At 43.3% G+C, this 15,629-nt stretch overlaps 1 protein-coding gene across 3 annotated transcripts in view; it reads left to right on the top strand.

The window, feature by feature from the left end:
* Positions 1 to 15,629, top strand: part of LOC144092541 (1-phosphatidylinositol 4,5-bisphosphate phosphodiesterase delta-3-A-like) — a 102,022-nt gene that overhangs the window by 48,390 nt on the left and 38,003 nt on the right. For all 3 annotated transcript variants that reach the window (XM_077625420.1, XM_077625421.1, XM_077625422.1), the window contains one exon: positions 6,368 to 6,520. In XM_077625420.1, coding sequence (XP_077481546.1) covers positions 6,368 to 6,520 — 153 coding nt within the window. The remainder of the gene's footprint in view (positions 1 to 6,367; positions 6,521 to 15,629) is intronic.

The raw sequence follows: 15,629 nt of genomic DNA, 5'->3' as shown, positions 1-15,629 counted from the left end.
TCATTGCTGAGAGAAACCCGGATTTACATTACTACCTGTCCACTAATAAAGTGTTTAGTGGCACGTCGGGCAAAATACAAAAATATCTGATCACTGCTATTGCTGAAGTGGTGGAGGAAGAGATCAGAAGGGAAATAAAAGTACTGTTTGTTCTAGTAATGGTGAATGAGTCTGTGCGGTGTGCTGATGGATTTAAAGCACATCTGGATTATTTAGAATTTTGTTTTTGCTTCACACATTTAATGGCATTTTTGGGTATTTGGATGTGCTTTTTTCAATACTACAGAACAACAAACTGTATGTACGGTTTTGTCTTGCAAGAGGAAAGGAGTTTTGTGACAGCGTTGAGCGCGAGAGGAGACGATATGAGGAAATCTACGAGGCCACTGAACGCAGTGTGGGTGCTCCAAGCGCACGAAGAGGTCAAGCGCAAGATTCTCGCGCGCATTACCACCAACTCGGACCAACTGTGACAACGAAATTTCCCGAATACGGGATGAATAAAGTTATCCAATCCAATCCAACTCCATGACAGGATTCTGGGCAATATTATTTGCCAGACGCGGACCAGATTTCAAGACCACAAAAGACTGATGTTTCTCTCCCTCCTCGAGCCGCAGAAGTTTCGGGAATACCAGAAAACTTTCCCACATGCAGCCTTCTCCATCTTAACGCAGAGCCACGGTACACTTTTTGATCTGCCTCGGCTAAGAACGGAACTGATTGTAATGAATGCCACGGATGATTTTACAGGAAAATCTCCCACTGATCTCCTTGACTTTCTTCATCAGAAAAATCTGAGTGAGAGCATGGGGCGGCTGTACACATTAGTGGGTTTGACACTGACCATCCCCGTGTCCACTGCTTCTGTCGAACGGACATTTTCAGCCCGAAACAGAATCAAAACTTATAGTGACAGAAAAAAACTTCTTGATGGACCTGAAACGCACGTGTGATCTGTACGACAGATTAATTGAAATTTTCTTGAGGAAAGAAAGGAGGATGGATTTTGTGTATAAATAAAAATATTTTTTGGTGAGTAAAATGTCTACTTTCATAAATAATATTTCAATTTTTTAGGTTATTATTGATTCTTTTTTATATGTGTCGCAGCTGTAGCTGCATTAAAGGTTCTATAGCCATAAAATACTTATTGAGGGTTGGATTGAATCACACACCACTATTGAAGACCTAGGTGTGAAATGCACGGCCCGCCACTGCTTCCCATAAGACCGGTCCTCAAATCAGGAAAACCCACAATAACTATGAACTACAGACCTATAAGCTTCATTCCTGCAGTCTTAAAAGTCTTGGAAAAGATAGTACCATTGCAAATTGTGGATACACCCTGAATGGGCTGCAATTTAGCTTTAGAAATCATCATTTTACTGAGACAGGGATTTGGTTCTTTCAGGAAAACATAAAATCAAAACTATTTAAAGGTGGGGTCATTAGTGCTGTTTTCATTGATTTAAAAAAATATTTGACTCCCTCAACCATCAGATACTGCTGACCAAACTGTCTAGTTTTAATTTCTCACGTAGTGCGCTAAATTGGATTGAATCCTACATATCTGTAAAATCACAGTGTGTCAGGATAATAAGTACAAAATCTACTTCACGGGGTACCGCAGGGGACCATGCTAGGTCCACTGCTTTTCAGTATTTTCATAAATGAGCTGCCAAGCTGTTGTCCTTCCTTTGTCACCTGTCAAATGTATGCCGATGATGCCGTTCTATATGGGCATGCGAAAGATAAAAACATGCTGCACAGGAACTGACAGATGCTGATAACTGGCTTGGAAAATCCCAACTGTATTTAAACATCTAAAACGTTCTACGTGTACTTCTCAAAAGGTTAACAACTGACATCGATTCCAATGTTTTTTGTCCAAGATAAAACAATCAATGTAGTCCAAGAATTTAAAAACCTAGGAATCACTCTAGACTCACAAATTCTCTTTAAATGGCAGATAAAAAAACATTGAACATAAACATAATTAATTTTAATTTGTCCAACTTTAGTTTCATTGGAAACAATCTAACTCCAGAGTCAGCAAAGCTGTATTTTGTCACAGTGATAATATCACACGTGACTTACTGCCTAACAAGTTCTTCATCAGACTGCAAGACAACATTAAAACCAATTGAAACCGTTTATAAGCAAGCTCGGAAAGTATTAGACAGAAAACCAAAAACTTACTATCACTGCAATGTTCCCTCAATTTTTTCATATGTCTGGGGATACAGAAAACTTCCCTGAACACACAGGACACCAGTGTGAGCAACTTCATAAATGCTCACTATGGGCACACGCCAGTATCACACTTACCATACATAAGGGGTGCATGTCTACATACCTGTCAACCTTGGCAAATTGCTCCCCTTGTTAATGATTGCAATTCCCCGTAATAAGCGATAATAAACAGTACAAAGGTAACACGGTACATATTTACTCACACGGTGCCCATATAAGTCTATAATTTCCCCAAAGTGGACGGGGTGCCATTAGCCTTTTGTATGCACTAAATTCAAGATTCTGTAGATGTCACTGTCTGACGCTGACAGCTTGACTGTCTGGGTACCTTGCTTCCTGACACTCTATATTTATAGAGTGAAAAGGTGGAATCGACAGACACATGTGCATATCATGCTCAAAGCATGACCATTTTAGCAGTTGATGATGCTGTTTTCTTCTGCTACCAGTGACAGAGACGATCCAGATTTCAGCCGAATTGGGTAAAACGAGATCGTTTTTTTTACAAAACCATATACTTAAAAAAAAATTATCATACAAAAGTTGTTATACGACGTACAAAATTTGAAATTATCAAAAAAACTTATAAAATACAGCAAAACGTGTACCATATTTTCACACCTATGGGGCGTACTTAAAAGTCGAAATTGTTCTCTAAAATGGTCGATGAGCCCAATCGGTCGGTGCGCCTTGTTTATGCACTAAATTCAAATTTTTGTATGAGCCGGACCGCTTGACTGGTTTCATTTCATGCCAACACGCTACTTATTGCGATCAACCCAGTGGACGTTCACACTAAATCTAGCATCCCCACGTATTCCAAGCATTACTGTAAATCCATTCAAACATCCCAGACAAGTGGCGAGGTTGTTGACCTCCGTGTGCTCGTAGCAGTTTTAACCCCCCAAAACACTCAATACTCAAAGAAACAACACATTAGAGCTATACAGAGGAAATGCCTGATGTGAAATGACAACAGAATCCGGGTGTGAACGCTTAGAAATTGGACTGAAGCCATGTATCGAACACGATATAACAGTGAGGAGAATAAGCTTGGTGCTGGGTGGCAAGGCAGTTGACTCCCTCTGCCTTTAAAAAAAACATGCTAGCGACTAGCATAACATATGCTTGCCTAGTGTCATGCTAGCGCCCTATCTGCCGAGGCGCCTTTTGTATTGACAAAAAACTGAAAATACACTCGCAACTGAGATTGCGCCCTTTCAGATGGTGCGTTTTATAGGTGTGAAAATACGGTATTTGTCTACTACCCATAAATGATCTTGTCATAATACAATGTAATGATTAATATCTCATATCATCTCATTTTCTGAACCGCTTTATCCTCATTAGTGTCGTGGGGGTTGCTGGAGCCTATCCCAGCTGACTCGGGCACAGAGGCATGGGACACCCTGAATCGGCGGCCAGCCAATCGCAGGGCACAAGGAGACGGGCAACCTTGCACACACACCCATACCTAAGGGCAATTTAGAGTGTCCAATCAGTCTACCACGCATGTCTTTGGAATGTGGGAGGAAACCGGAGTACATGGAGAAAACCCACGCAGGTGGATGTGACCTGGATTTGAACCCAGGATCCCAGAGCTGTGAGGTCGACACGCTAACCACTGGGAATGCCTGTCAGAGTCCAGTGTCAGAAGGAGTTTCAATTCCCACATCTGAAAGCTTCTGTCATGTCCGGGATGAGGTGGGGGACATTGAGTCTGAGTGGCCCATTTTCAGCACCTCTTTTGGTGAGGCGGCAGACCGGAGTTGCGGCCGCAAGGTGGTTGGTGCCTTTTATGGGGCCAAACCTAGAACCCGCAGGTGGACACCGGCGGTAAGGGATGCCATCAGACTGAATTAGTCCTATTGGGCCTTTGTGGCTCACGGGACTCCGAAGGCAGCTGACGGGTACAGAGTGTCACTGAGGTAGTTAAAAAGCTCCTTGGTGACAAGGCCTTGGGGGTGGATAAGATCCGCCCAGAGTTTCTAAAGGATCTGGATGTTTTGGGACTGTCTTGTTTGACACGCCTCTGCATCATCGCATGGACATCGGGGACAGTGCCTCTGGATTCGCAGACCGGGGTGGTGGTTCCCCCTTTTAAAAATGGGGACCGGAGAGTGTGTTCCAATAATACGTGAATCATACTCTTCAGCTTCCCCGGGAAGGTCTATTTCGGGGTACTGGAGAGGAAGGTCCGCTGGGAGGTCAATTCTTGGATTTAGAAGAGGCATTGCGGTTTTCATCCTGGTCGTGGAATAGTGGATCAGCTCTGCACCCTCACCGGGGTCTTCAGGGGGTATGGGAGTTCGTCCAACCAGTCTACGTGTTTTTTGTCTTTTGTTCGACCGTATTCCCAAGGGTGTCTTGTCAGGGGTACCCGTGTGTATGTGGTTCCGGAACCCCTGATACGCGGAGTCCGACCCCTCGATTTCCGGGGTAAGAGTCTGGTGCGCGTAGCTGGCAGAAAGTCGGAGCCGTTTCCAGTGGGGGTTGGACTCTGCCAGGGCTGCCCGATCTCACAGATTCTGTTCATAACTTTTATGGACAAAATATCTAGGTGCAGCCGTGTCATTGAAGGGGTCCAGTTTCGTGGCCTCTGTCTTACATTCCTGCTTTTTGCAGATTATGTGGTTCTGTTGGCTTCATCAAGCCGTGATCTACAACTCTTGTTGGACCGATTTGCTATTGAGGGTGAAGCGGTGGGGATGAGAATTAGAACCTCGAAATTTGAGATCATGGTCCTCAGTTGGAAAAAGGTGGCATGCCGTCTCCGGGTCAAGGATGAGGTCTTTTCCCAGGTGGAGTTTAAGTGGTGTCTTGTTCACGGGTGAGGGAAGAATGGAGAGGGCGATCAACAGGCAGATGGATTGGTGCGGTGATGCAGACTCTGCATCGTTCTGTTGTGGTGAAGAAGGAGCTGAGCTAAAAGGCGAGGTTCTCTACCGGTCGATCTAACCCTCATCTATGGTCACGAGCTGTGGGTCATGACCGAAAGAACAAGATCCCGGATACAAGTGGCTGAAAAGAGTTCCCTCCGCAGGGTGTCCGGACTCTTCCTTAGAGAGAAGTTGAAAAGCCTGGTCATCCGGGAAGGGCTCAGAGTATTGCTGCTGCTCCTCCGAATCAAGAGAAGCCAGATGAGTTGGCTCAACGGCTACAAAGACACTCAGCGAACAGCGGCCTATTGTGTCTTGGTGCTGAGTGCACAAATGGACACCCTTATGCCTGAACATGGTGTTTATTATTGACAATCCATGACAAACATAGAAGTACATCGAGTCGCGGGGATAATGAATATGCCCTTACTTGCTTGTTGCCTCTCACCATGAATGCGGACTCAGGTGTGACACTGGCAGAGGAGTTAAACAACTCTTTTGCCTGCTTTGAGTCCCAAAACCAGCACTCATTCAGACCACCCCAACCTCCAATTCATCCCACACCAACTTCTGAAAGGTAGTGGATGTGAGACGTGTGCTCGGTGCTGTTCAACCCCCCAAGAGGTGTGGTACCAGAGCCCATGCTATGCGTAGAGGTGAGCCCAATTTATTCGAGCCGGAGCTTCTCGACTTCACGCTATAGCTCAGGCTCCTGCCCGACCAGAGAGGTGACTTTCCGCGTCCCAAGAGCCAGTTACTATAGCTGGGTATTTGACCAATGAAATATTCATTTTCAACGCCTTTTATCTGTGTCAGAATCGCAAGTTGCTGGAGCCTGCTTCAGCTGACTGGATAAAAGGTGGACTGCACCTGTTGCCAGTCAGTTGTAGGGCACACACAAAGACACCAATTAGGAACTCTATTTTAAAATATATATGTAAACACTTGAAATTGCTTAAATTGTAGGCTCTAACTTATAATCTTGAACGTTTTGACTTTTAGAATGGAAATAAATGATCCGTGATTACAAAAGGTTTTGGACCGCTACTGTAAGGATCTGGAGCATGGGGATTTTACCATTAGTCTACATTTGAACAAAAAGTTACAAAGATAAACAGGTGATGGAGGCGCAGAAAACAAATTTAAAACTGTGCATATATAAACTGGAAATGTCATGCTTTATATGATTACTGTCCTCTTTCCTGATCTCTGATTTCCCAATCCCTATTTAGGCATCACCTTACCCTTTAATCCTTTCCCTGGAGAACCACTGCTCACTGGAGCAGCAAGCAGGGATGGCCCACCACATGCTGTCTATCCTTGGGGACAAATTACTCACCCAGCCAATTCGTGGCATCAATTACAACACCCTCCCTTCACCAGAGGTATGCTAAATTACTGAAAAAGAGCACAACATTAAGAATTACAAAAGTAAAAACTTTGTTGAGCCTTTAAATTAACTGACAACTTTTGAGCTGCAGCTTCCCTTTCTTTTGTTGACAGATTGCTAGCATAGTTAGCATGCTTTGTGGCAAAGTGCCGGCTAATATTATACTCTTTAAAAACTGCCAGTTTATTTTTAGGAAAACAGCAGATGATCGTTTTTCAGTGAAAAATATTTAGTTGTCCACTACGTATTGAACACTCGAAATTCTTTGTCCACTTTCCTTTTCTTTGGTCGGTCATCTTTACAGAAGGGCTGATGGGTCGAGAAGGGTCAGAGGGTAAAGTGCAAACTTGGAGTAATAGGCTTACATTTCACCTCAACAAAGCCAATGCATCTACTGTGCCGTCTAGTGGAAAAACATCAGAATTGCAGGGAAAATAAAATATTAAAAAGGTTTATTAATTTAATATTATCAAGATCGACGGGCCGGATTAAAACGTTTAACGGGCCGCATGTGGCCTCTGGGCCGTAGTTTGCCCATGGCTGCACTAGAGTCAACCGTGGTGTTGTCCTCAGGTTGTTGGCTGTTTAACTCATGTGACAACACAATGCACTTTATTATTATTATTATTGCCTTTTTTGCAATGTACAAAAAACTTTCAGCTACATGTACGTTGTTGCTCAGTTGTATAGCAATTGATTCGGATATATAAAAAAAGTGTAGAGCAGAGTTGGGCAATTATTCCACAAAGAGCCGCAGTGGATCCTGGTGTTTATTCTAGCCGATACACCACAGTCAGTTTAACCAATGATGTTTCTGCTGAAACAAAGAGCAGTTCCCTAACCCCACTGCAATCAACTGATTAGATTAGGGTTAGGTTAGGTTCGTGGTTGGGGTTAGGGTTGAGTTGGTTTGGTTTGGTTTGGTTTGGTTTGGTTTGGGTTGGTTTGGGTTGGGTTGGATTGGGTTGGGTTGGATTGGGTTGGATAGGGTTTGTTTGGGTAAGGTTGGGTAAGGTTCGGTTGCGTAAGTTTGGGTTTTTTAAGGTTGGGTTGGGTAAGGTTGGTGATAGGTTCACCAATTAGACTTAAGATGGCGGCGCGCACGGACGCAGCGGCTTCAAGCTCTCCAGTTCGGTGTCGTTCGTTATCTTACAGTCGCCAGGATTTACTCACTATCCGAAGGATATGCGATACATCCGATTTCTTAACACACTCTCCGGGATCTCCGTGGCTAGCCAGCCCACCAAAAGCACGTCGAAGGCGGCGAAGGGACAGGAAACAGAAGCGTGGATGCCGGGCGGGCCTTGCTGCTAAGCTGAAACAACAACCACACCGCGCTCCGCTTCCTAGTATCCTTTTGACCAACGCCCGGTCCATCACCCACAAAATGGATGAGTTGGAACTTCGTATTGCTACCAACAGCTTTGTTAGAAACTGTAATATTATTATCATCTCAGAAACGTGGCTACACCCGCATATCCCCGACGCAGCGGTATCGCTAGCTAGCCGAACGCTTTTTCGCAACGACCGTTCGAAAGTATTAACAGGCAAAAGCAAGGGCGGAGGACTGTGCATGTATATACATAATGAATGGTGTTGTGACAGTAAAATTATTGACACTCACTGTTCCCCGGATTTAGAGTTATTAGCAATACGATGCAGGCCCTATTATCTACCAAGAGAGCTTAACGTCGTCATAGCAACGGCTATCTATATACCTCCGAATGCTAACGTTAACACGGCACTTAACCTCCTGCTAACGGCTGTTAACAAACAACAGCTTGACCACCCCGATGGAGTTTTTATTGTCGCTGGTGATTTCAACAAGGCGTGTTTAAAGACGGTTTTACCTAAGTTTATTCAATACGTAAACTGTAATACTAGAGGAGACAAAACTCTTGACCATGTCTATTCTAACATCAAACATGCTTATAAAGCCACTTCCCTCCCTCACCTAGCTGGATCAGATCACCTCTGCCTATCTCTCACCCCCGCTTACACTCCACTCAGGAGGCAAACAACGCCACAAATAAAGACAATAAAAACTTGGCCCGACAACGCACTCTCTCAGCTGCAGGACTGCTTTTCCCGCACCAACTGGGAACTTTTTGTACACGACAACCTCCAGGACTACACGGACTCTGTACTTTCTTACATAAAAAACTGCATCGACAACGTCACTATAGATAAACGAATACGGGTTTTTCCTAACCAAAAACCCTGGATGACCAATGAGACACAGGCACTCATCAAATGCCGTAATTCCGCCTTTAGATCAGGGGACAAGATAAAATATAGCGCTGCCAGAGCTGAGCTGAAAAGAGGCATTAAAAAGGCCAAGGCAGCATATACCAAAAAAATTGAGGAGCGCTTCACAGAAAATAACCCAAAGAAGATGTGGCAAGGAATACGACATATTACCAACTACAATAACAATAATATGTCTGTTAATGCAGATGCCTCACTAGCGGAGAATTTGAACCGTTTCTTTGCCCGCTTTGAGACTGACAAATCAGACCCAGTCTCAACACCCCCACCACCACCCTGCAGCAATACACTGACGTTCCGGGAACAGGAAGTGAGACTGGTAATGCGGTCTGTGAACACCAGGAAGGTTGCGGGCCCAGACGGAGTACCTGGGAAGGTGCTCAAAGCCTGTGCTGACCAGCTGGCTGGAGTCTTCACAAATATTTTCAATTGTTCCCTGCAACTATCCATCATTCCATCTTGTCTGAAATCTGCCACCATCATCCCTGTCCCCAAAAAGCCAACCATTGGCAGCATGAATGATTATAGGCCTGTTGCCCTCACGCCTGTGATCATGAAGTGCTTTGAAAAGTTGGTAGCCCGCCATATCAGGAATACAATCTCTCCCTCAATTGACCCTCACCAGTTTGCTTATAGAGCAAACAGGTCCACTGATGATGCTATTGCCATTGCTCTTCATACAGCACTGAGCCATCTGGAACACCCTGGGAACTACGTGAGGATGCTCTTCATTGACTACAGCTCAGCCTTCAATACCATAAAACCGGACATTCTGACTGACAAACTCTCCCACCTTGGACTATCCTCTTCAATCTGCTGCTGGATAAAGGACTTCTTGACCAACCGACCACAGACTGTTAGACTTGGTCCCCACCTCTCTTCCTCCATTACACTAAGCACTGGCTCCCCTCAAGGCTGTGTACTGAGTCCTCTTCTGTACTCCCTGTACACCTACGACTGTACACCCACCCACCAGTCTAACGCCATCATCAAATTCGCTGACGACACCACTGTGGTCGGACTCATCTCAGGAGGGGATGAGTCGGCTTACAGAGATGAGGTCAACAATTTGTCTTTGTGGTGCTCGGTGAACAATCTCACACTGAACACCACGAAAACTAAAGAAATAATCTTGGACTTTCGCAAACACGGCACAGATCTGGCCCCACTCCTCATAAATGGAGTATGTGTAGACAGGGTCCAGTCCTTTAAATTCCTGGGGGTCCACGTCACGGACAAGCTCTCATGGTCTACAAACACCACGGCAGTGGTGAAGAAGGCTCAGACACGACTCCATTTCCTCAGGGTACTTAGGAAGAACAACTTGGGCTCCAATCTTCTGAGAACCTTCTATAGAACCACTGTAGAGAGCATTCTGGCGTACGGCATCACAGTGTGGTACGCTGGAAGCACGGCGGCAGACAAAAAGGCCATGCAGAAAGTGATTAACACTGCCCAGAGGATTGTCGGCTGCTCTCTGCCCTCACTTGAAGACATTGCCAGCCCGCGTTACCTCAGCAGAGCCAAGAACATCATAGGGGACCCTTACCACCCTGGTCACTATCTGTTCCAGCTGCTGCCCTCTGGCAGACGCTATAGGTCCCACAAGGCTCGGACAAATAGGCTTAAGGACAGTTTTTTCCCCACTTCCATCAGACATCTAAACTCGCGCTAACATACCACACATTCCCTTCTGCGGCATATGAATAAATGTTTGGTTGGTGATCTGCCTCCTACTAGCTGACTTGAAGGAAGGTAAGTGGCAGACAGGAAGGTAAGTGTCAGACAGTGTGCGGTAATCGAGAGGTAAGCGACCTGTATCCACAACAGCGGAATGACAAATTACAAGTCCGTAACTTACACTTATTTAGGTCTTTTGCCGATTAAACGTAGCTTATGGAGAAGCACCATCAATTTCGTCACACGCAGTTTCTGTGTGTGATGACAAGTAGGCTTTTTTGTGTTGTGGTAATGACGACATGGCCTATGTCCGATTATTATTATTAATAGGCATTCCCAGATGCACGCACAAAAAAGAGACAAGACAATCTTCTGGGTTTTCTTGCAAGGAGAATCGAACCTTTCAGGTCTCTGCCCAGGTTCGTTCTGGCGTCACACGCATCTTTTCCTTGTTTATTAGCTTCAAGGACCCTAGTTACAATGGACGTCTCAGCTCTCAAGGGAGGGGTGGGAAACATGAGTGAGACGTCAAATAGTCAAGGACCCTAGTTACAATGGACGTCTCAGCTCTCAAGGGAGGGGTGGGAAACATGAGTGAGACGTCAAATAGTCAAGGACCCTAGTTACAATAGACGTCTTAGCTCTCAAAACAAATGAAGGTCATGTAGAGCTGAAGGATCTTCTCCACATTCCAGCAGTCCAAGAGGATTCGGCCTCCCTGTTGTTTAGTCTAACTAAGGAGCAAAGTATTTACTTCATTGCAAGCAGATGTTGATTATAATAAATTTTCTAATGTTAATAAGCTAAGTTGTTAGGTTCATCCAATTGTATGTTTATCCTTAGGTTTTTCCAATTCAGCTTTCAATAAAAAAGGCATCTGTAGTCACATCACATTTAATTCTTGCAAGAAGAGAATACATCCGGCAGCTCGCCCCACAAGATTATTCTAACGAGTGGCATTATGTCCTTCCCATTTAAGGCCTCAAATCAAAACAATTACAAGGTTATCGACTCGATCCAATTGCGTAAGCAAGAAACAAAACAATTCTATAATCAAGCAAACCTAGCGTCAAACTAGCGTCACAAATTAAAACAATATGCTTGATAACCATCCGCTGACCCAACAACAATTTAAGCGTCCTTCACAGATATTCATTGCGAACTTGCATCTGGGGAAAGGGTTGAGGCGTATCTTCCAGTAATCAGTCCTCGGAGCAAGGACTCAGTGTATTGTTTTATGTCTTTGCGAACTCGTATCTCTCGCTGGACCCAGCTGTCCTGGAGAGCGACCTTGGCGTAAGCGTTTGTCTTCGTTGAAAGGGATCAACACATATATATATATTGTTTAATATAGTTACACATTTAGGATGAGCATTACTATTCCTAATAAGCAAATATATTGATTAATATAGTAAGCATGTATATTATAAGGCTTTATATTCATTGCAAACACATTTATAATAATGATTACTCCAACATTCCCCCCTATATTATAAATTTGCACATGATCCCCTTAATAAAACTTCCTTTCAGCTTTATTCCATTAATTCCAAATGAACATATAGTAACATCCCAGAATGAACCCAACATTCCCCCCTTTTTTATTATATGTTCGTTATTTATTTTATGGCAAATCCAAGAAGAGAGGGATATCTCCGTTGGCTGTTTTAATTTTACCCGCTTAGGCCCTACTCGTTCGGCAGGTCTGAAAGCAGAAAACAAAATCATTTTCGCCATCATTTTTCATCCTCGGAATTACCATGCTCTTGAAATTCACTGCTGTCGTCAGCACGTTTCATTAGTAGGGGATATAATTCATGCAATTTAGAATTTGTAGGGGCAATCGCAGTGGTCATAAGTCGGCTTATCAAAGATCTTAAACAGGGAATAATACAACACCCACATAATGTCAAAATCGTAGCAAAAAGGGCCACGGAAAATGCAACAAATTGGGCCAAATCAAAAGGACATGCCACCGGCTTTCCAAGGCGGAATTCTCCGACTCCAGAATGCTTCTTCATATTGCGGTTGAGGATCTGCAGGCCACTAATGGCCTGGGTGAGGGACCCACCGGGTGACGTGTTGTTCGGTATGAAGGTGCAACATTGATCTCCAAACATTGCACACACGCCCCCTTGCTCCGCAAGCAGCATATCAACTGCTATGCGATCCTGGAACGCCATAAGACTGGTGGCTGCCAATTGTTCCTTTATCGCCACAAATCCCTGTTCAGTATAGTTTCCAAGTTTTTTGACATTGTAATGCAGGTAATTTATCCAATCAACATTTTTGTTTGGAGTAATTAAAAGAAAAATATACTCCCAACCTGCTGCGATCTGATTAGCCAACTTATACTCATCTGGTACGCCCCGTGGATGCCAATCGCATCAATGTATGTCGGGTCACCCTCTCCATGCCGATCGACGCCATCGCAAGGGGCCCGCCATCATACCGGATTTCTGTGCAGCCAATTGTATCTCCTCTACTGTAGATGGAAAAACAGACACTGGTAACAGCAGTGAGACCAAGGCACAAAGTCCTGCTGTCATTTTGGCAGGAGTCGTATAATTTGTTTTGACCCCACCACCACCATAGGTCAGAATGTGGTACCAGGGTGTAGTCGGTTTTAGGACGTGGGCACACCACGTCTCATTTATCGCCTCCAGCTTCAGACCATGCCCTGTAAGGTTTTAAGCAGGTAAAATGATTTAAAAGCTTACATTTTCATTTGTCATTATCTCCATTACACAATCAGGAGTAATTTGCGCGGGTACTGCTCGTAAGAGAGGGCGGGGCACAATACATGTTATCCAGGTTTGATTTATAGTATTAGCTGCATTTTCCATCAACAGTAACCAATTTTTTTTTTCTTACCGCCTCCCGTTTGGGAACTCCCTGTTGCAGAAATGAATTCTCTGGTCATCTCCGATTTTAATTTTACTAGGGCGAATCCGGGTGTTTCCATCTCTGACGATCTTCCCACCGTCTCATAGACATGGTCTCCACCTGCCCATGGACTTAGGAAAAACGTCAGACAAGGATCCACAAGTTAATTTGTCAGTCTGAATAATGATTTGTAATGCCCCCATCGTATGGTTTAATTTTATCGAAGGCCTGATGGTTTTTTAGCACGGGTGTGTCATCCAAGCTTGCCAATCTAGACCAGTTTCTGCAACAAGGTTTCCCCAATCTGTTTAAATCCATATGTATACTTTGAAATGGATATGTAGTTTTTGTAGCTTGACATGAGGGGGAATCGCCCGTGTTTTGGCCATATATCTGCATATAGATTGAATATATATAACCTCCCCCTTTTTTGAGGCATGAAATTTACCATGACTCAAAATGGCAGCCCTCCCAGATAAGTCTTTTGTTTTTGTTTAGTCCCCCAGGTTCCCAAAATTTCCCATTGCAGAAATCAAAAAATTTCATTTGGCGAAATTCTTTTCTTTTTTGTTTCTGTCCTACTCTGCCACCGCCGTCCTTGAAAGGCTTATCAGCGATTTCAGAAATATTCCACCTTGATATTAGAATATTGATATATCTTGGTGGCCAGCCAATTAAAACACAAAAGACAGACACTCATCCACGCTCGCACTCATAATCAAGGAATTTGCTTTGAGTGCTCCCCCAATCATCCACAATTTTGGTTTGTTGGAGTAAAACTGGAGTACCCAGAGAAAACCTACGGATTCCTGAGGACACCAGGAATACTCCACACTCCGGAAGATCTGGATCCACTCTGCATTAGTAGATCCTCGAACCGCAAGATTGATGCCTGAAGAAACTAGATAATTAATGTATTAGATTCACATGCCACATATCTAAAAATAGAAATTTGTTCAATTGCCACCGCCCCTTACCCCAGTCAGTCAGCATGTAGACTGCCATGCGAGTGGCTGTGATTAACTATCTATTCGCCAATAATGCAATAACGGAAAAGTTGTGACACATTGAAACACACACACACACCCTTTTGGTATTTTAACTGTTTGTAAAAACTTTATCTCCATGTTATGGATTAAGTTACACCCCCTTTCAATGTTATCGAATTTTGCCCATTCTAGTCAACCCATCTACTTAAAGCATTTCTCCAAGGTTGATATTTTATAATTTGGAGATGTTATTTTTAAAACATAGACATTATTTCATCACTTGTTTCCCCACCATGAAAGGCCCCACCTGAATTTAGATTTTTTTTTTTTTTGTAGATATTCCCCTTTATCTAAGCTTGTTATTGCCAATCGTTATCACCGTAACATTCAGGTGTATTAACCCCATAATTGCAATGCAGTAAGTTTTGGCTAAATTCTTAATTTGTATGCCCCTAAAGTAATAGACAGTAATAACGTCCCAATAGTCATCAATATGACCTATACCAAAGCATTTCCCCCCTGTCAAACAGGGAACGCCTTTTGTGCACTTAAAGACGCTCCATGTTTCTTCTAGGGAACTATGCCTATCCTTAACCAATTATCTTATCTATCCCAGCCAGGTTCAATTTACCTAACAATTTGGACAAATGCCATGAAATTTCTCATTTCCGCATTGTTAATTTCATGTCTGATTTCTTTAACAACCAAATAACTCTTAGTACCTAAAACATAATTTGTAAATCACCCCATACTATGTTTACTTAAGATAAGAGCCATTTCTTATAGCTCCCTGTTACCACAAGAAAAATCTACAATAATTAAATTAGAGAAATCCACTTTTTACTAGGCATTTCCTAATTACAATTTTCAATGCTTAATAAAGGACCCACAAATTGTAACCAATATGCCATAATATTGTAAAAAAAAAAAAAAAAAATCCATTCATTTTTCTTTAACCAGCCAATCACCTATATTGAAGTATTTTGAACAAACCAACCATTCAAAAACTGTAATAATATCGTTTTATCCTCCAAAACTAGCTCTCTTCAATCAAGAGCCCTTTGAACTTCACAAAACAAAAAATAAAATAATAATAATAGTATTATTCCCAATTCCAAGCTTTTACCAAATCAATCTTTGCCAAACAGATTTTCTATCACCTCGAAAGACATTTCTGATTAAATCCCAAAAATAAATGCGAAGATCATCGCGGGACCCTGCATCCCTTGTAGACCATGTTTTGTTCTTATTCTGAAATGTTTAAACGGAAGCGCGCCCTTA

Source organism: Stigmatopora argus, chromosome 18 (assembly GCF_051989625.1).
Source record: "Stigmatopora argus isolate UIUO_Sarg chromosome 18, RoL_Sarg_1.0, whole genome shotgun sequence".
Lineage (NCBI taxonomy): Eukaryota > Metazoa > Chordata > Actinopteri > Syngnathiformes > Syngnathidae > Stigmatopora > Stigmatopora argus.
This window is presented reverse-complemented; position numbering and strand designations above follow the sequence as displayed.